We start from the raw sequence: 19,016 nt of genomic DNA, 5'->3' as shown, positions 1-19,016 counted from the left end.
CAAGAAGCAGAGAAGACAGTAGACGAGATATCTCTTTTATATATAGCTTTGAATTAGTTAGGATTGATTCGCACTTGATTAAGGAAGCCTCAGTGGGTTCCACATGGATGAGGTACACATTGATCACAACTTAGGAACACAAAAAACACTCTCCGGATGTTCTATTTGAACTCGGCAGGAAGGGTGGTCAATGTGCCGATCTCGGCAATTGTCTCCTCCCACAGTTTCTTCTGAATCTCCTGGCCCGCCGGTGATTTGATGAACGCCGATTTACTATAGAGTGTGTTAGCTGTTTGCAATAGACCACTTTCTACCGAAAAGGCGTATCACTTACTCAGAGATGGTCTTGTCATTCAAGAATTTGCCATGAGACTCAGGGCCTACCACCAGCGCACTATTCAGGATGATCCAGCCACCCACCTCAACAGGCCTGGCACGGAATGACTTGACAACATTCACAATCAAGCGCAGGTGCATGGGGAGAACATCGCTCATGTTGGTGTTCACCATGCCCGGACACATCATGTTGATGATGACTTTCTTGGGATCCAGTCGCGGCGCCAGACTGTACATGAACATCACGCAAAGTAGCTTCGAATCCCCATAGCGCTGGAACGGGACAAAGGCTTCTTCTTTGTCCATATGCGCAAGAACACCTTCACCGGGCTTGATAGGAGCTTTCTTCTCCAAGCTGGTGACCTCGTGTGCGCGACTTCCAACCCAGCTAATGCGTGCCGGAGAGCCGGTCTTCTCCGCGCCTGCTTGGAGATGCGGCAGGAGCTCAGCGATCAACAACACATTGGAGTAGTAATTGACTTGAGTAGTTCGGTCATGGCCACTTGCGCTGCGTTCCAGCTTGAGCAGACCGATACCCGCATTGAGAATGAGGATATGGACCACCGGAATCTCTTCGCGGAGCTGCTTCGAGAACCGTTGTACACTGTTATAATCGTCCACATCAAGTGCCATGACCTTGATGGTCGGCTTGGGGTTGTGGGTTTGAATGCGACGGTCCTGGCGGAGGGAAGTTGCGCAGGCCTCGCCCTTGGCGACATTGCGCACGGCAAGAATCACGGTCGAGGCGCGCAATCGCAGGAGCTGTTTGGTGGCTTCCAGACCCATTCCGGCGCTGGCACCGGTAATGACGACAGTTTTACCCGTCAGGTCAATGCCCGTAGGTAGGGGATCGACTTTCGGCTGGATGATGTTGACCATGGTGGGAGTTGAATCAGGAGTTGAGATGCGAGAATTGAGGCCACCAACGGGAAGAGCACAATTGATGATTGAAGAGAAGAAGAAGAGACATCGGGGTAGTCATACTCAAGATTCTTTTTTTCCTATCACAACCCTGCTATCCGGAGGTCCTTTGTTGGATTGTTCAGCGGAGCTGACAAACGGCGCATTCCTTGATGGGGTGACTCAGCATTCGGCCGACGCCAGCCCTAAAAGGGAAGTTCCAAGGGACGAAGACCGAAACAACCTCGACCGAATGAACACGGCCAAATGTCTATCTCGTATGACATTCAGACGAGATGGAATTCTCCGGTATGTTATCCTGGAAGATAATCGGGAGACGAGAATGAACATCGAGTATGTAAAGTAAGCAGTTCATCCATTTCGTTCGCTCCTCTTTCTGGTCTACTTCCAGTTCTAACTAGAAATGGCTCCCTGCAAACCTCGTACCTTCACAGCCGGTCAAGATCCGCTGACAAAATTTGATGGAGCCATTTCGGTCCGTAATCTGCCCCGGCCCCCGGACCGCTTGTTCCTGTTTCACGGTATCATGAGGCCAAGTCGCGGCATCTATGCCAAGCTGATCGCCACCGGCCAAAAGCCCCCCCACACATTTCCACCCGTCCCAATGGGAATTCTTCCGCGTTCTTCGCGGGAACCTTACTATTGATTTCAATGGGCGTGCCATTCACCGGACCGCGAGTGATGGCGAACTGGCAGTGCCTCCCTATACCCATCATGTCATTTATGGAACCCCGGGACGGAGATGAATGAGGTCGAATTTGTCGTGAGTGCTAGTGATCCTGCTGCGGAAGAGGAGGGTGCCACGGTTATGGACCAACCGTTCTTTGAGAATTGGTATGGGTATCAAGAGGATGTTTTTCAGCGGGGGAGAAATTGGACTTCATACAGGTGCTTTCGGTGAGCAAAGTAATTTCCCCTGAAAAAAAATATCCCAGGATTAACCAGCTATATCTAGATGTTCGATGCCGGAGGCACGTATCTATCGCCGCCGTGGTGGGTCCCGTTCCGCTCCTGGGTCGGGCTGTTTCTCGGGATCGTGGTGGGCCGGTGGATAGGCGGGCTGCTAGGCTATGCGCCTTTTTATCCCGAGTGGACAACCGACTGGGAGGCAGCCTGCGAGACAATGCAGCAGAGCTGGTTCCAACGTAAATTTGCGGACCCACAGGCACAGGAAAGAGCACGGGAAAGGTTTCGTGGTCAGTTGGAGCAGGAGGCATCGGCCAAAAGGGGGAAGTCGGAGTAGATAGATATTTTTGGAGCAGGAAACTATATATATTCACATATCTAGATAGACAGACACTCCTCCACAGATTGACTGGAATCTATACATAGGAATACGTGGCTATTGGACAGATGGACATCTCCATACTTGTACTTGACCTCAATTTCCGGGCATAGATGATGTTCTCACCATCACATCTTATGCGAGAAATACTGTCTACCCATATCAGCGAGCCTTCTGCGCCTTGGTGTTGACCAGGGAGTCCAGCTGCTTCTCGATTCTCTGAACATAGACATAGACCACAGCATACACCATGTCAGACCCGATACTACCCAGCAGCAAAAACTGCCCGTAAGGGGTCCACGCATATCCGAATCTCTCTGGCCAATAGTGTATACGCCAGAAGAAGCAACATGCAGCGGCGATAGTACCCAACATTCTTGTCCACCTTCTCATAGTGTCAGCGCAAGATCAAGATGACTATACCGGAGATCTATCCACTCACCAAATTCCCCAAGAGTGACCAAGGGTATTTCCGCGCGAGAGTAGCTGCGCAATCGAGCTGAAATTGATAAGGACCTGCATAGGCCATGCCGTCATGAACACGACCTGTCGTCCAATGCTCGGGATAAATGTGGCCGCGATCGCCAAGTGCAGCCACAGACAGATCACACATCCGACCACGATTATACCCGCGAGATGCTGCGCCACCAATGGGGACTGCTTCCAGGCATACGGGGCCGATCGAAGGATTGCGTAGAAGAGGACCACATCGACAATCATCCATTGCGCGAACACAACCTGGTTTAGCAGCCCTGGGCCGTAGACAAATCCGTAGACTGCTTCCCAGGTAATGTTCAAGCAGAGACAATGGAGAGGCATTGCGTAGGAACGATCTTTGAAAGCTTTTTTGGCCATCAAGATGTACGAGATAGACCAGAGGATTCCTGATATGGCCGTGAAGCCATCGGGTACAGACTTCGCATGCCAGTAGGGCGCCGGGGAGTTCTCGTAGTCACGATTGGCGGCTGCCCACTCCTCGAGCGCGAAGAAGCCCATTTTATTCAGATTGCTAAATGGCGAAGGGTGAAAGAGATAATTTGGCGCTGTCTGTACCTGGCTCTCCATACGTCGTTGCTCTCATATAAAGCGAGAGGGATCCTGATCCGTCGGCCGAGCCAGATCGGTAGTCCGAGAGCCGCATCGCTAGTCAGGCACGACAACATCGATCGTTCTATCTTTCAACTCGGGTGTGAGAAAGTGAAGGAAGGAGGGAAATACCTGTCTGCCTTGCCATCAGCTCGAAATCATACGATTCATGCGATGTCCCGCCCGAGATGGCAGGTCGTGGATCCATAAAGGGCTGGGAACGCGCACAAACTACAATCAACTCACATCACTCAACATGGCCAAGATGACCTCGATAATAGGGATCCTTATGGGTGTGCTGACAACAGCCACTGCGGCCTCCATCCCAACAGGGTCCTCTGCTGCTGCTGCTGCTCTCAGCTCGCTGGGTGTTTCTCCTCCATCTGGCAACGTTCTCATTGGAAATGCCGGCTACACCTGTAGTCTCTTGAATCGGGTCTTCTCCAAGAACGAGACATTCACAGTGACCTCGCCATATTACGATGTTTTCATTGACGAAGCCTGGTCGGAGAATTGCCGATTGAATGCGTCTTGCATAGTCACGCCTGAATCTGCCCAAGAGGTCTCGCGTCTGTTGCAGATCCTTAGTATTCTGGAAACAAAATTCGCCATTCGCTCCGGTGGACACAATACCAACCCGGGATTCAGTTCAATCGGCAGTGACGGGGTGTTGATCGCTCTGGAGAAGTTGGATAGCATTTCCTTAAGCGCTGATCGCGGAACTGTCACTGTCGGGCCTGGTAATAGATGGGAGTCTGTATACAAGTACCTCCAGCCGTATAATCTCACGGCCTTAGGCGGCCGTGAAGCGGTTGTGGGTGTTGGTGGATACATTCTTGGTGGTGAGTGAAAAGTTCATCGTGGGAATTCTAGATGAACCAAGACATTGACAGAATCAGGCGGTCTCAGCACCTTCTACAACACCCACGGCTTGGCCATTGACAGTGTCACCCGATTCCAGGTGGTTCTACCCAATGGAACTATTGTCGATGCCACCCCAACTGAGCATGCCGATCTATATAAAGGTCTGAAGGGAGGCCTGAATAACTTCGGTGAGACTGCTACTGTCTATCAAATCACCTTTCAATCACCTAACTGGAGCAGGCATTGTAACTGAATATGACCTCAGCACCAATACCGGCGTCGATATCTACTATGAGATCAAAACGTACACCACTGCCAACACTCCGGCCGTGCTTGCGGCCTATGCGACGTATCTTTTGGACGCCGACATCAACAGCAATGTGGAGATCCAGATCAACCCCAGCTACACTTTGGTCTTCTACGGGTATCTCGGTCATGTATCCGCACCTACAGACTTTGATCCATTCTCCGACATACCCGTGGCCTCCACCATGTATCCACCAACGAACGGCTCGCTCACTGAGCTTCTCCTCACCATTGGCTCCACCGGACTGACATCCGAGGGTGTCTCCTACAGCGGTACCTTTTCATTTAAGGTGACAGGGTCCACTTTCCTGCAGGACACTTACTCAACCTATCTCGAAGCCGCTGCCTCTCTCCCGTCGGGCGCGGTACTCTCTTATGTGCCTCAGGGTGTGATTCCAAATCTAGTAACTCAAGGAAAGTCGCAGAATGGAGGGAACCTACTGGGTCTGGAGGCCACGCCTCAAGTCTGTATGTATCCGCTTTTACTCATCTCCATCCGGGAAACGCCTCTAACCAATGTGTCGTACAGGGGCGAATATCTTCGCTCAATTCCCAGCTACACTCAGCCAATCAGAGGTGGCAGGTGCTGTAGACTCATTGCTGGCCAAGCTCATCTCCAGCGCAAAGTCGGAGGATCTTTTCCTCCCCTATATCTTCGTCAATGACGCGGGTGCCAAGCAGAAGCCGCTGCAGTCGTTTGGGGAAAACAATATCAAGTATATTGACACAGTCGCGAAAAGGTATGACCCTAAGAGAATTATGCAGAAGCTGCAGAATCAGGCATACTTTGTTTCGGAGGAGTTGTAGAATACCACGTCATTGCACGCAGTCATTGTATATATTCCTTTGGTTCTGGAATCGATGACACGTTACCGCAACGGTGTTAGATCCTCTTCCTCTCTTCCTTTCCTCTCCAGTTCCAATACAGTCGTATTTCATCTCTTTGCGTCTTTCTCTCACTTTGCTCTCACTTTGCTCTCACTTTGCTCTCACCTTGCTCTCTTCTCCTTTTCAACTTGTGTTTCCCTTTGGTTCTTGTGACCAACCACAGGTTCCAATATGGAGAAAGCTACGGAAGAACCCACGAACGGTCCCCCTCGTGTCACCATCGACGAGATGCTTGAGCGCTACCCACGGTATGAAGTTGACAAAGCCATTATCGAATCGATTATCCGGGGAACGGAACAACCTATCCGATTTACATTTATAAAACTAACCATCTAGTAGTCGACGGGCCAAGGTAATCCGGCAGTTTGAGCAGCAGATCGACCAAGGCGTAAACGTGGAAAGTTGCCGTGAAGGCATACAGTGGGCCCTCGAAAATATGTCACCAACCCGCCCGTAAGGAAGCCGGCTCTATTCTCAGGAGATTTCATTCTCTAACACGATATAGATTCGATCCGGCGGAGCCCCAAGACTTACATCCGGATGTACTATGGAGAATCCAGTTTCTCAAGTACATGTATCTTGATGGCGATGATGTCGACGAGGAAGAGTGGGTGAACTACCACGCTGTGCTCAATGCATACCGTAGCGGCCGCTTTGATATGGACCCAGAGAAGGTCACCGTGTGGTTTGCGGGAGAACTGAAGCTGAGACCCTTTCCGCGTCGCGATTTGAACGAAGTGGCCATATCTATGCAGATTTCTGAATGGCGAGCCGAGCTCGGGCACGGCAGGGTATGGATTGAAGATGTATGTGACCGTGGTCTGATTGCGACATAGAGCTATTAACCTTTCTTTCAAGGTGAAAATGGCTACGGTCCCCGCTAGACTCTCGACGGCATCGTTTCCTTCTTCAAATGAGTACCCTCACCATACGGCTAGCCTTTCTTCGTTTCTATCTCGCTTTGCTCCCAGCTAATTAACCTTGTGTAGTTCAGCCTCTCTGTGCGGCTAATCGGGGCAACTGACTTCATCAGCATCGATAACGTGCTGGACGATACGGGGTCTGCTCCCCTGGAAATCTTCCGGGATGATGCCGCGCACTTGGCCTCACCCCAACCTTCGCCCACTGGAGACCATCCGTTCTCTTAAACACGGCCAATGGGACCGTTCGCCGACGGTCGCTCGCCCTTGAAGTGCAGCTTCTCTTGAATGGAAACACTTGGGGCCCTGTTATGCGAACCGGTGCTAGCATTTCTCCTGGTACTGGTCGTGATGAACTGCATTGCTCCGGCATGTTTCTAAGACAGAATATGTTTACAGGGTGTATCTGATCGCAGAACAGGTGTCGTTCAAGAACTTCGTGCCGTGAGTGGCCCGTAGGTGGATACAGCCGGGCTTTGAATCACATAGCAGATCCTAGATTTGAAGGAAAAATGGATTTCCCTACATCCTCCCATCCGTAGCACCCTATCAGAGTCTTACCTATCTCCACATTAGGGATAGAGTGCCATCAAGCTTGATCCGCATATGGAGCAAGCCCGACTTTTGCAGTTGGTACCTCCAGTAACTTGTTCCTTCAGATAAAAAGACAGGTGTAAGATTTCAGTGAGGCCATGAAAGAAAGTGCGTGGTCACTTTTCGATGGAGTATAGAAGCCACAACCATAGCCGCAGTCAAGCCACATCCAGTGCACAACTGTCCAGCTCCCACTCACCTGAGCAGTTCATCCTTGCAATGACAAGGATACATATCATGTATCCACGTACTATCAAGATCACTTCATCCTTGCCGAGAGGGAGACTGTCAATATGTACAAATGCACCACACCAATTCCATCGCCTTTCCGGCACTCTCCGCATGGGACAGCCCATGCAGAACATCCCCAGCTACGGCAGACGGGAAATCGTCACCCTCCCCAATAAATCACATCACGTCATACAGGAGCCTGATATGAAAAAAGAAGCCTCATTTAATCAAAATGTGTTCAACCTGTCTCTTGCGCTGTCGAAAAGCCGCATAAATGATGCGACAGAGTTGCGCTGCATGGTCTTGGGCCTGGATGGCTCTGTCAAAGAATCTGACATTCGAGGAACTAGGGATGGTCTTGCTAAAGAGTGGGGATTAGATGGCCGCGATCTGCGCAACGTGGATCTTGTCTCGGAGGGAATCCCGCATTTGTTGGTCCGTCCTTCGGTCATCTTTATCAGCATGTTCACTTTACGGCTCCTGGTCCGCGCACATGGAGTGCTTCTTTTCCTTCTCCCAATCGAGGACTGCCACGTGAAGGTGCAGGACGTCTTTATGACGGACCTCCAGAGAAGGCTCCATCCCGGTTCTGGCTCCGGTCTCTTAGCCAAACTCCCTTTTGAGCTACGGGTAGTGGATGCAGCGCTTGCCTCTGTGATCGCGACTCTTGAAGCCGAGCATGTTCTCATCCGCCGAGAAGTCGAGGACAGCTTGCAGGATTCAACGAGGGAAGATGTCGTTTACGCTGTTCTCCGCGACTTGCAGGATCACCGGAAAAGGCTTGTGGCCATCCAGCAGCGTGCCAGCCAGTTCCGCTCGGCGCTACGGGAAATCCTTGAAAATGATGAAGACATGGCGACCATGTTCTTGACGGATCGGCAGGCAGGTCGACCACATGAGGTAGAGGATCACCTAGAAGTGGAATATCTCCTCGAGGCATATTACAAGAACACAGACGCGATCGCGGAGTCTGCCAATGCTTTACTGGGTGACTTGGAGCGCACAGTAGAGACCATTCACTCGATCTTGGATGTGCGACGAAATCAGATCATGGTTTTCGAGGCTCAACTGGAGATCTGTATGTTGGGATTCGCCGTGCCAACGTTTGTGGCGGGCCTGTTTGGGATGAACGTGTCGAACTTCTTTGAAGAGAGTACTTCCGCGTTTGTAGTCCTTGTTGCAGTATGTGTGATGGGAACAGTCACCATCGCGAAGTATGGCCTGTGGAAACTCGACAAATTCCGGAAACTGCGGTTTTAAAGCTTGCTGGCATGGTTATCAGAAAGGATCCAAAATATAATAATCAAAATTGAAGAAGTCATCTGGATGCAGCTCGAGATCCCTTTCAGGGTACAAGTAGTGGTGAACTCTTTATGTTATATGAGCAAGGAACTCCAGGGCTATTACCAAGACACATTTCATGCAAACTTGAGATCCTTCACGTTGCTGGCTATAAGAGACCTGTTCCTCTTCCTCTGCCTCTTCCTCTTCCTGCCCTTCATCTCCTCACCTCACACTATTCATCAACATACTTCTACTTTGACAAACTCGAACCGCAATCATGCCCCGGCAGCGAACACTCACAAGAGCTCTGGTACAAACAGCCAGGTGAGTCAAAAACTGCAAAACACTCATCTTACCTAGGTAACTCTGACTGATGCTCAGGTCAATCACTACTGCTCTCGTTACCATTACTCCAACAAGTGACAGCCCATGTACCCGTTTGATGGTCTCAGAATCGAATAAAGCATCAATCTCGTGTATAAATACATGATCCAATGATTAGCTGTTATAATGCATCATCCAGCTTAGTTCACAGCAATCCCACTCTGCTGTCGGCCTTCCTTCAACGCAATCTCCAACCCCTCAATCACCTTTTCTGGCACACTCAGGAATGCGGAGTGAGATGCATCGACATGGTAAGTCACTGGGTTGCCCAAAGTCTGAGCAAAGTTCTCTTGCACAGCCAACGAGATAGCTCCGTCCTTGTCGCAGAAGAGATACATGCTAGGCATCTCTCGCCAAGGCTCATACGTAGCCGGTTCGTTGAACGACTTATACGTGTGCGGCTTCAATTTGGAAATCGCCTCCTGCTGCGCTTCTGGAGACATGTCGTTATAGAATATTGTCTCTTGGTTAGAGGACCAGCAGTACCCGTCATCCGGGCTCTATATGTCGTCCATCAGTTGCGTACAAAAGAGGGGGAACAAACGAAGATGAACCACTCACATTGATGACCATCCAGGGGGCGTGTTTTCCCCCCAGCATGTCCATTAACGTCTTGCCCTTGGGCGTCACAAATGCGGCCATCCACACTACCATGATTACGCCGCCGGGAAGACCGGCTTTGGACCGCTGCGCGTACCCCAAGCCCTCGACAGCGCCAGCGCCGACCATCCCGCCATAGGAATGGTTCACCAACACGATCTGGCGTCCGGCTTCCACCATCTCCTTGAGGACGGCATGAGTATGTTCAATATCGGCGTGTAGCCCCTTATCTGGAGGGAATGCGCCCACAGATGGGGTGGAGACAGCTTCGGTTGCAAGTCCACGCTTGTGCATCAGATCCCGAACGACGTCAAACGAGTCTGCCGTGTGCCATGCACCTGGGACAAAGACAAATACTGGGTTCACAAGCATGGAGTTAGAGTTATCTTGCAGTTATTTGAGGTCGAAAGGGATACGAATGCCTCGACGTTCAATGGAAAATCAGCAAACGTTGGGGAAATGATCAACCCCTCCTTCTCAAGACAAGGCAGGGCCCACAATCCGTTAGTACGTGAAATGATTGGCTCTTTTGATTGTTTCAATACTTCCTGAAGGATTTCAGCCATTTGGCACCAACGGTGGAGCGCGGCTGAGCCTCGCGCGATAGGCTCCCGGTGTCACTAGCAACTCCATGAGACGGGTCTGATATTGCACCAAAGGGCCCTCATTGGTATTTGTATCAGATTCCACGCGGCCGTCGTCCGCGGTAATATTTCAAGAAGGTTGTTGTTTTTTTCTTTGCTGATTACTCTGTTCCACGTGTTATTGTCTTGTTTCTAATTTGCCATGGCAGATTGATATCATCGTATGTCTCAGATGAAGAACATCCGGAGTCCCCAGTATGACCTAGCAAACAGAGCCTCTCTGCATATCGAGCTATTAGAATGAAGCTTAAGCGTCTAAATAATCCAATCCCATACTGGGTAAACAACTACTCCGTAACCCCCCCCTTGTCCAAAGCGAACAGCAGCTTATTTTACCATCCAAATCTCTTTTACTTTCTTATTGCGGTGTACGGAGTAGTACTAGTTGCAATAGTCAAATATATGAATTGATTCAAACTATATATGATTCCTTTTACGCATTAGGTATACAAAACGGTCTCTCAATTGTGGATATGAATCCGAATACGAAAAAGTGGATCTTATTTGAGTCTCTTTAGGCTGTACGAAGTATAGGGAGTCCATTCTTAAATTTCGTAAATAAACCTATTGCCGCTGCAGGTCAAAAGATGTTTTGATCACCGTTTTTGCAGTCCAGATGCGATGAACCGCCAAGGGTCCTATCGGGCTGGGATGGTGGTGACGACCGTCCTGGCCGTCCTGTTTGTGATCTTACGATTTTTGGCACGGTGGAAAAAGTCCCTGAAACCAGGCCTGGACGACTATTTCATCGTGGCCGCTTTGGTTCCTTTCTTCACTCTCGTTGGATTGGGCCTTGTCTGTACGATACAGTGCCCTGGGACTTGATTCCGATGCTAATCGTCAATAGTAACGAATTACGGCATGGGCGTACATTCTGAGACCCTACCGGCGGAAAACCTCATAACGATTGCAAAGGTTGGATTGTGAACTATACATGAAGTTGAGTCCGCTAATATTCTTGTAGCTTCTGGTGGTGTACGAGTGCGTCTACGTTACAACAATAGCGGTCATCAAGGTGTCTATCCTGCTCATGTACTGTCGCATCTTCCCCACGAGAGAGATTCGTATGGCCTCCATGGTCCTAGGTGGGGTCTCCATTGCCTGGGGCATCGCCATTATCCTCGTGAGCATCTTCCAATGTACTCCGATTGCGCGAGCCTGGGACACGCACATTCCCGGCACCTGCATCAATCTCAAAGCCTCGTTCATTGGAAATGCAGTACCCAACATTGTCACCGACATTCTCATTCTGTCTCTGCCGGTGCGAGTGGTGCGGAGATTGCACGCTAGCCTTACGCAGCGACTGTCCGTGATTGGCACTTTTCTGTTGGGTAGTTTGTTCGTATACCCCCTTTTACTACATATCACTGGTTTGCGACAGTGGACTGACTGGACACTTTCGCAAAGCGTTGTCTTCACCAGCATCTATCGCTTCACTACCCTTTTCGAGTTCGACCCGGCGGATATTGCCTGGACACTCGGAAAATCCTGCACCTGGTGTATCGTCGAATCCTCAGCGGGTATCATCTCCGCCTGCATGCCGACCCTGCGTCCGTTGTTCGTGATGATCTCAAAAGAATTCTCGAGCCAGTGTGGTACTCAAGAGACACGCACCACTGATCTCAACCATTCTAGAGGTTATGAGTTGCAGAATTCTGCTCTACGACCGTCCGATGAACCACGTAATAAAAATCAAGTGCAGCTGGTTGTGTCCCAGGATGGCTCTGAGGACGAGGTTCCCTTGAATTCCATCCGAGTTCAGCAGGATATGTCATGGTCTGAATGCAGGAGTAATTCCCTTCCAGCATACAAGTAATTACTCCAACTATATATCTCGATCACCTTTGAAGCCCGATTACTTTCCTCACATATCTACGCGAAACAGGCACTAATCCTGTAGTGTACTTTTCTATGCTGGGCTGGAGACGAATGGTCGCTGGCAGCACGATTCACAGCATGAAATGAAGGTTTGGGGATACGAATATGGAACGACGTAAATTGCTAAAAAAAAAAGGAAGGCCATGAGGAAATGGTATATAAATCAAATTCGGTCTTGACAATGTAAATAATTCAACAAGATACCAACTTCTTTCACGGGCAATGACATTGAATCAAGGAAAGGTGCGAGTAGGGATACGTACTCTCTATATCGATCATGTGTTGCTCCGAGGGTTATTTTCAAAAATGTCGGGATAAGAAGGGAAAACAGACACGCAGTTTAAATGCGAAGAAGCACGAAGCAAGGTCAAACTCAACTACAGAGCGATCATTCCAACACCCGCCAGGAGTGCGGTGGCAATGTAGGCAGCCACCTGGAAAGAGCCGAACGAAGAGCTGGAGTGCATGCTGATAGCGCCGCTGCTAGATGTGGTCGACGAGCCCGTCGAGGAAGCAGAGCCAGAGCCCGCCGTGCCAGTGTTCTCAGTGGTAATAGTTCCAGTTCCAGCAGTTCCAGCCTCCTTCATCTGTGTAGCGCAAGTGCCAGTGGCCTTGGTCACAGACTTGACGGTTGCAGACCCGGCGAAGCTACAAGCATCGGCAGCACGGTTCTGCTCAACGTAGTACTTGTTCAGAGCAAAGGCGAGTTGCTGCTTGGTCGAGCACATGCTGTAAGCACCGTACTCGCCGGTGGTGGCATTGGCGGTCAGTCCGCTGCAGTCGGTGTAACCGCAGACAGTGCTGAACAGCTTGGCGTACTTCGTCGAGGAGAGGGAATCGGCGACAACGCAGGCGGAGGCATCGTACATGCAGTCGCACAGCTGGATATCGGCGACAGGGGGCAGAGGGGAAGGTTCAGCGGACCACGAGGATCCGACAGTAGGGCAGCTTCGCAGGGCAGTGTTGGTGGGAGTGTAGGAGGCCTTCTTGACACCAGTGGGGTTGACACTGGCAATCTGGCTGGAATAGTACTTGAAGTCGGCCATGGTGCTGACACTGGTGCTATCGACGACGGAAACCAGACCTGCAAGTCTGATCAGTTACCTTCACACATATGTGGGGAAAGGATTGTCTTACCGTAGTTGTTGGCCTCCTGGAAGTACATGTACACAATACCACCGGACCAGACATCAGCCATAGTGTCACCATAAAGGGCCTTCACATCGGTGAACTCGCGGGCGTGACCTCGTTGCAACCGTACTCGGCGAAGAAGACAGGGACGGAGTAGTTGGCAAACTCTTCGGTGCGATCCTTGTATCCAGATTTCGCGTAGGTCGACTCGCCGCACCACGAGTAGATGTTGTATCCCCAGAAGTCAATAGACTCGTCGGCCTCACCGCAGTTGAAGTAATCGGCCATGTCCGCACGGATGTCGGCCACATCGGCGGTAGCATATCCAACACCCATAGGGCGGTAGCCCTTGTTCTTGATGTACTTCTTGGTATCACGAACGGCGGCCTTGACGAAAGCGCTGGAGTCGGAAGTATTGACGCTGTTGGCAACCTCATTTCCAGCGAAGAAACCAATGGTGTTGTTGTACTGGGCCAGTTCATCAACAACACTGGTGTATCGGGCAAAGAGATCGGTTTCCCACGTAGGATCGCTTCGATCAATCGATAGATTGGGGTTGGATAGATCGGAGATCACGTAGATACCCGCGTCCGCCAAGAGCTTCATACACTCCGAGTGGTCAGCAGAGGCGTTGATGGCATAGGTACGGATAACGTTGGTGCGCAGCTTCGCCATGATGGGCACATCACGCGCACAGGCGGTGGGATCGGCGAGAGGGTCAGTGTAGCCACTGCTGGTTGTGCTTTCCTCTGCAAAGGATTAGTCGAGATGTCGAAGTGATGGCATAAACAACCTACGTTGATAGGCGATTCCACGCATGAAGCTGTACTTGTCAGCTACCCGATTCAAGAGATATCGACGTATTCACTTACAATTGAGTGTCATTGCTAGAATAGAAGAACTTGGAACCCTGTTGACAGGCTTAGTACCGAATACACCACCATTACTATGCACGTATAGAGACAGTACCTTGATGACGATGGGATCCAAATCAGCAACAGCAACCCCAGCCAGGGTTGCCAGTGCTACCAAGGAGAACTTCATGGTGAAGAATGGGTTTGCAGATCTGATGCCGCAAAGCTTTATAGCGAGTGTATATAGTTGGGATAAATGGATTCAAGAAGATAGAGAGAGAGAACCAAGAAGTTCAAACGAGTGAACGGCGAAACGGGGGAATTAAGGTCCAAGATGGGGGGGGTTTCTTGGCTTCATATCCATTAATAGTAAGATCAATAGTGTCATATACTAGTCCAATTTCTATTTGGTCTCTGAAACCACAAAAAGGACGCGTATAGCCGAGCTAACAAGGCCAAGATGGGTCAAATGCTTGGAAGCCATTGTTCAATAGGTTTAGACTGTTAGACTGGCGCCATGTTATTTTGGCCCGGAGATAATCTCTTGAAAAAAAAGGATCATTAGGGCTCTAAAACCAATCGGTTCATGTCGTCCGAGCGAATAATAAGAGACGAACTCCACGCACTAAAGTGGATTCGGCTTTTACATCCTCTGCCTGCAGTCGATCAAAGACCTACAACATACTCCGTATTCTGTATGTAGTCCTGCAGTCCTGCGGTTCCCTTCAAAGTAGTCCATCAAAAGCCATACAATATAGATTCGTAGATTCAGAGTACATGCAAGTAGTCGAAGTGAAGGGAAAGTGAAAATTCTCCTGTGGGGCTTCTTGGGAGCACGTGGCTTTTTCTTTTTCCGATTTTTCTTTAATTTCCCCTTTCTCCCCTTCAGGTCTAATTTTACTCGGTAATTAGAAGCTGTGAAATAACTACTAAGTTAGATATACAACATAGTATCTTCATGAATATATAGTTCAGGCCAGTTCAGTCTAGAAAAGATCTACATGTAGATCAGGTCGGTTGTTCTCCGGTTCAACGCTCCTTTCGGCATATCTGCACTTTTATGTTGCAGGCCTCGCAATAACTCCGTTCTATATAAGTTCACAATTTCAAACTCCGAGGGTTTGGTGCGCTTTGTGGATGTGCATGCGCCAAATTTACTATGTTGTAGAAAGATTTTATTCGAGTGGGATTCTCCTAAGGTACTTTGTAGTACATGGATTTTTGTGGGGACCCCATGGCACCATGGCACACATCTTAAACTACCTTAAATAGCTTTTCTGAAATACTTGCTTGTTGGTTTAATGGCAATGGTATATACACGGATAGAATTCCTACCGTCTTCGCCAATCACCTTCTAAAGATGCTACACTGTCTTGATAAAAATGGCATGATTCAGGCAATACGATCGAATTTTGATATCTCCATGTGACTCCATTATAAAACGATAATTATACATCAACACCCCGTGTTCGAATTGAAATTGGCATTAAAAAGCGTTCCTTCGTTTCGTTCTGGTGTAACCATTTGGCCTTGGTCGTCCGTTCACATACGTTGCTGTTTGCGATGTGCGTCGATGGCTGCATCGAACGATCGGATAGTGTCCAACGGGCGCTCGAATCGGCTGCGGGTTGGGTTGGAGAGATCGGGATCGGCTATCGCTAGGTTAGCATGCGGTTCCCACCAAAGTTAATGCTAACCGGTGACTTACTGATGATCTTTCCTTCCCGGTCCCTGTGCTGGATACTTCGAAGTGAGAATGTATCCCGAGATCCCGGCTGGAGATTCACAGCGGCTACTTGTTGTCAGTGGGTGTCCAAGACTAAAAAGGACCATTCTTCTGGGACACATACTAGGTTCTTGTTCATGTAGGGCCATGTTGGGGTCGGCTTTGGTTTGAAGAGAAGTGCTGGGGCTGTGGTTCGACTCGACCGAGCCAGAGTGCTCGCTAGAGGACAATGAGGACGGCATTATTAGGGACGTATGAAACGAAGATTGATTGAAATTGGGTTGAAAACAGTGTACAAAGTATATCAAAGTAGTGTGGTGAGCTTAGTAATGGTATGTCTAACAATGTGGTACCTAACCGGGAGGCGAATCCGATCCTATATATATCCCCTGCCCTTGTCATTTTTGTCACGTTCGGATTTTGGACTAAGAATAGACGGCCTTTCTCGAAACATCAAAAAAGTCGACATCACGCAAGCCGTGGCGACACCTGTGGATCGGCTGGGATGATGATTGGGCCGATCCTGATCGGCAACCGTAGGCGACTCGTCGCAACAATCCCATTTCGTATGACGTTGATGGGCCATCCGGAGCACTCCCAATGGTCAACCACACTTCTGTTGATGTCCAGCAGAATGCTTAGCATTCATTGTGGCCAATCCGACTGGACGAGCACTTCAGGGGCCACGCAAGCACCGGTGGCTGGAATCCTGGGATGCTCCAGGCACCCGCAAGGATTCTCAGGTACCCGTGTCGCATTGCGTCTTCGAGCAATCGTACACTTGGAAGACGTGGGTTGCCAAGGTGGAAGCATCCATCACATGTATATTGTACATATGGAGGAACCATTGTATGACGACTTGCCTCCCCTGGTGGAGATGATCGCCGGTTTCGAAAATGTGACAGGAGCGCCCCAGCATTCTTCCTCCAGGAACAATCGATCACACCCTACTCCGTAGTGATCCGTGCAAATCTGGATTTCACATGGTTTTCGTAGGGCAGTGTTAACTAACATTCTGTCTCAAAGAATGTTTCAGGGCCCATATACTCGTTATGGTGAATTGCACAACATGAAGGGCATGAAATGGAGATAAATCATGCCTCACACAACATTATCAATAGTTAACTCTGGTTTTTTAGTTTACGCTGAATACCGCATGGTACATGTATGTCCGGGCCCAGACGGCGATTGAGTAAGACACAAAGGCTCGAGACCAGGCAACGCAATTAATATAATTGGAGAATCAAGACCGATCCAGTGGGGTAAATGAAAATAATATGGCTCTGTTGCAATGCACAAAAGTACTATGCATTACTTCACTGCGATGTCACAGGTCTTATTCCGGTGATCGCCGGATTTGAAACACCAGCATTCCCAATGTCGAACTTTCTTTTTCTTTTCACTTCAGATTCCTTCGCAAAAGTGGACCCCAGCCTCCCCATGTGGACTGGGATAATGTCATTTCCCGTCATCTGAGATGTGATTGCTACGTAGGGTTCATGGCCGCACATGACCGCATCCCCGTGACTGCCCAGCCCAGTTTCTCAGGTCAGTACGGTCGCGTTCAGTTGTTCGATCTTTCGGGATAAATTTGACCATTTGCAAGTCAAACGAACAAAGGATCGACAGACGCGGCGCTTAAACCTCGGAATGCCACTTGAATAACACTTGGGTACAGGGGTTCAGTCAGGATCCAAGAGCAAATGTGTGCAATGGACAAAACAAACTCAGACTATGGCTTGCAGGCGCAGAAGCTGAGTTCGGACCAAGTCCAGATAAACAGACTATCCTGAGCGTGCATTGGTCAACCCATTTCTGGCATCCCCATTGCTAAGGCGATCCGGTCATGCCAGATCTTCCCGCTGCCCTGTTGCTGTGGACCTGTTGGGTGCAGTCGAGTATCTTTTTGGGCCTGGGCAATTTCTCCAGCGTTCTTAATGAGCTTCCACTCATTCTTACAGGGACCGAGTTTTAACCACGGTGTTACTGCTTTTTGTCGACTCCGATCGGACATTAGCACAACTGACAACTGCCGGAGAAGTGCGATCCCTGAATGAACCCCCTCAAGCGTGAATTTCACCGATGCATCTTTGATAGAAGGGGGAATCAATCCAAAGAAAGCCCGAGACTCTCTCTTATTCCCTTCATGATCAGCCTTAACCCCAGCCATTATCTGGATTTCCACATCACCCAGGACCTCTCGGCTGCTGTTGATTGCACCCGTTAAATCCTCTCTCTCCGCCTCGGTGGTTCGCGAGGAGGCGACTAGGGATTTGGTCTTGGCAAGGAATCCAGGGCACCGAGCTATCTCGTTGAATGCATAGTCCATGAGCTGGCCCAGACCACAGCTTGTGCCACGCCGTTCCTCGTCTTCTAGGGTCTCTGGAAGAGTTGACCTCCACTCCTCGCTTTCCAGGAAACATGCCTCCCCGCGAGTGAAGGCCTCGTAAACTAAAAGTCCTCGAAAGGATAACAGCAGGGTACGGCCATACCCACTCGCGTGATTCTTCGCCCCCCTTAGACGCAGGAGATGTGAGATTCCACGTGAATGCAGCAGCCATGAGTTCTGCCCAGTTGCATTCATCAATTCATAAATCCCTAGCAGGATTGCGGCTCCGAGGGTATCTTCCGTGCCAACAGTAGCAGGGTTCTTTACAGCCTGAACCAGATAACGCAGTCCGCGGCCGTACATTTCCTGACTGGCAAGAATCTGCCGTTGATTGCCATTTACTCTGCCTATCTGCAGAGTCCCAAGGCTGCGAAACCCCCCATTCCATTGCAATTCCTGCGCCTCGGTCGTACTGAGCGATCTCGAACCAAGGAAGTTCCACCCGGGTGCTGTAAGTGTAATAAATGTTCGGAAATACCGCATCCACGAAATCGCAAAATCCCTTCCTGCATTGTCGGTCCAGTGCCTTGGAAACCAATCCTGGCATTAGAGCCTCATCCATAGATGCGCGCTGTGTCGTGGGGTACTGCGCTTCATTGGCTTCCTTGGCAGTGATCAGCGCCATTGTTGTACTCGAAGGTTGTGCCGGGGTAGATGTAGATCTGTTTGCGGAGAAATGGTAGAACTTCCGGGTC

General features: G+C 49.8%; 12 protein-coding genes across 12 annotated transcripts; 6 read left to right on the top strand and 6 right to left on the bottom strand.

Annotated features, from left to right (window-relative positions):
- Window positions 1–161: 161 nt before the first annotated feature.
- Window positions 162–1,215, bottom strand: N7519_000050 (uncharacterized protein; the record flags this gene model as incomplete). The annotated part of the gene is made up of 2 exons (XM_057286830.1): window positions 162–273; window positions 335–1,215. The coding sequence occupies 2 exons, from the start codon at window positions 1,213–1,215 to the stop codon at window positions 162–164; spliced, it is 993 nt and encodes a 330-aa protein (XP_057152913.1).
- A 317-nt stretch (window positions 1,216–1,532) lies between these two features.
- Window positions 1,533–1,903, top strand: N7519_000049 (uncharacterized protein; the record flags this gene model as incomplete). Its single annotated transcript, XM_057286829.1, has 2 exons — window positions 1,533–1,545; window positions 1,659–1,903. The coding sequence occupies 2 exons, from the start codon at window positions 1,533–1,535 to the stop codon at window positions 1,901–1,903; spliced, it is 258 nt and encodes an 85-aa protein (XP_057152912.1).
- Window positions 1,904–1,999: 96 nt separating this feature from the next.
- N7519_000048 (uncharacterized protein) lies at window positions 2,000–2,500 on the top strand (the record flags this gene model as incomplete). The annotated part of the gene is made up of 2 exons (XM_057286828.1): window positions 2,000–2,110; window positions 2,213–2,500. 2 exons carry the CDS (start codon window positions 2,000–2,002, stop codon window positions 2,498–2,500), a joined length of 399 nt encoding a protein of 132 aa, XP_057152911.1.
- A 204-nt stretch (window positions 2,501–2,704) lies between these two features.
- Window positions 2,705–3,538, bottom strand: N7519_000047 (uncharacterized protein; the record flags this gene model as incomplete). Its single annotated transcript, XM_057286827.1, has 2 exons — window positions 2,705–2,927; window positions 2,985–3,538. 2 exons carry the CDS (start codon window positions 3,536–3,538, stop codon window positions 2,705–2,707), a joined length of 777 nt encoding a protein of 258 aa, XP_057152910.1.
- A 346-nt stretch (window positions 3,539–3,884) lies between these two features.
- Window positions 3,885–5,605, top strand: N7519_000046 (FAD-binding oxidoreductase; the record flags this gene model as incomplete). Its single annotated transcript, XM_057286826.1, has 4 exons — window positions 3,885–4,470; window positions 4,528–4,680; window positions 4,733–5,266; window positions 5,328–5,605. 4 exons carry the CDS (start codon window positions 3,885–3,887, stop codon window positions 5,603–5,605), a joined length of 1,551 nt encoding a protein of 516 aa, XP_057152909.1.
- Window positions 5,606–5,857: 252 nt separating this feature from the next.
- Window positions 5,858–6,834, top strand: N7519_000045 (uncharacterized protein; the record flags this gene model as incomplete). The annotated part of the gene is made up of 4 exons (XM_057286825.1): window positions 5,858–5,934; window positions 6,026–6,139; window positions 6,192–6,492; window positions 6,676–6,834. 4 exons carry the CDS (start codon window positions 5,858–5,860, stop codon window positions 6,832–6,834), a joined length of 651 nt encoding a protein of 216 aa, XP_057152908.1.
- A 708-nt stretch (window positions 6,835–7,542) lies between these two features.
- On the top strand, window positions 7,543–8,691 carry N7519_000044 (CorA family magnesium transporter; the record flags this gene model as incomplete). Its single annotated transcript, XM_057286824.1, has 1 exon — window positions 7,543–8,691. One exon carries the CDS (start codon window positions 7,543–7,545, stop codon window positions 8,689–8,691), a length of 1,149 nt encoding a protein of 382 aa, XP_057152907.1.
- A 548-nt stretch (window positions 8,692–9,239) lies between these two features.
- On the bottom strand, window positions 9,240–10,071 carry N7519_000043 (alpha/beta hydrolase; the record flags this gene model as incomplete). Its single annotated transcript, XM_057286823.1, has 2 exons — window positions 9,240–9,599; window positions 9,661–10,071. 2 exons carry the CDS (start codon window positions 10,069–10,071, stop codon window positions 9,240–9,242), a joined length of 771 nt encoding a protein of 256 aa, XP_057152906.1.
- Window positions 10,072–10,964: 893 nt separating this feature from the next.
- On the top strand, window positions 10,965–12,159 carry N7519_000042 (uncharacterized protein; the record flags this gene model as incomplete). Its single annotated transcript, XM_057286822.1, has 3 exons — window positions 10,965–11,142; window positions 11,191–11,258; window positions 11,308–12,159. The coding sequence occupies 3 exons, from the start codon at window positions 10,965–10,967 to the stop codon at window positions 12,157–12,159; spliced, it is 1,098 nt and encodes a 365-aa protein (XP_057152905.1).
- Window positions 12,160–12,598: 439 nt separating this feature from the next.
- N7519_000041 (glycoside hydrolase family 72 protein) lies at window positions 12,599–14,396 on the bottom strand (the record flags this gene model as incomplete). The annotated part of the gene is made up of 6 exons (XM_057286821.1): window positions 12,599–13,305; window positions 13,359–13,374; window positions 13,467–14,101; window positions 14,150–14,175; window positions 14,225–14,262; window positions 14,322–14,396. 6 exons carry the CDS (start codon window positions 14,394–14,396, stop codon window positions 12,599–12,601), a joined length of 1,497 nt encoding a protein of 498 aa, XP_057152904.1.
- Window positions 14,397–15,748: 1,352 nt separating this feature from the next.
- On the bottom strand, window positions 15,749–16,174 carry N7519_000040 (DUF2406 domain-containing protein; the record flags this gene model as incomplete). Its single annotated transcript, XM_057286820.1, has 3 exons — window positions 15,749–15,858; window positions 15,915–15,998; window positions 16,057–16,174. 3 exons carry the CDS (start codon window positions 16,172–16,174, stop codon window positions 15,749–15,751), a joined length of 312 nt encoding a protein of 103 aa, XP_057152903.1.
- A 1,562-nt stretch (window positions 16,175–17,736) lies between these two features.
- On the bottom strand, window positions 17,737–18,946 carry N7519_000039 (uncharacterized protein; the record flags this gene model as incomplete). The annotated part of the gene is made up of 2 exons (XM_057286819.1): window positions 17,737–18,642; window positions 18,698–18,946. 2 exons carry the CDS (start codon window positions 18,944–18,946, stop codon window positions 17,737–17,739), a joined length of 1,155 nt encoding a protein of 384 aa, XP_057152902.1.
- Window positions 18,947–19,016: the final 70 nt, after the last annotated feature.

This window comes from Penicillium mononematosum (genome assembly GCF_028829835.1).
Source record: "Penicillium mononematosum strain IBT 11891 chromosome Unknown utg000001l:1.0-4488741.0:1.0-4491989.0, whole genome shotgun sequence".
In the NCBI taxonomy this organism is placed as follows: domain Eukaryota; kingdom Fungi; phylum Ascomycota; class Eurotiomycetes; order Eurotiales; family Aspergillaceae; genus Penicillium; species Penicillium mononematosum.
Note: the sequence above shows the minus strand (reverse complement) of the source record. Positions and strands in the feature narration are given on the sequence as shown.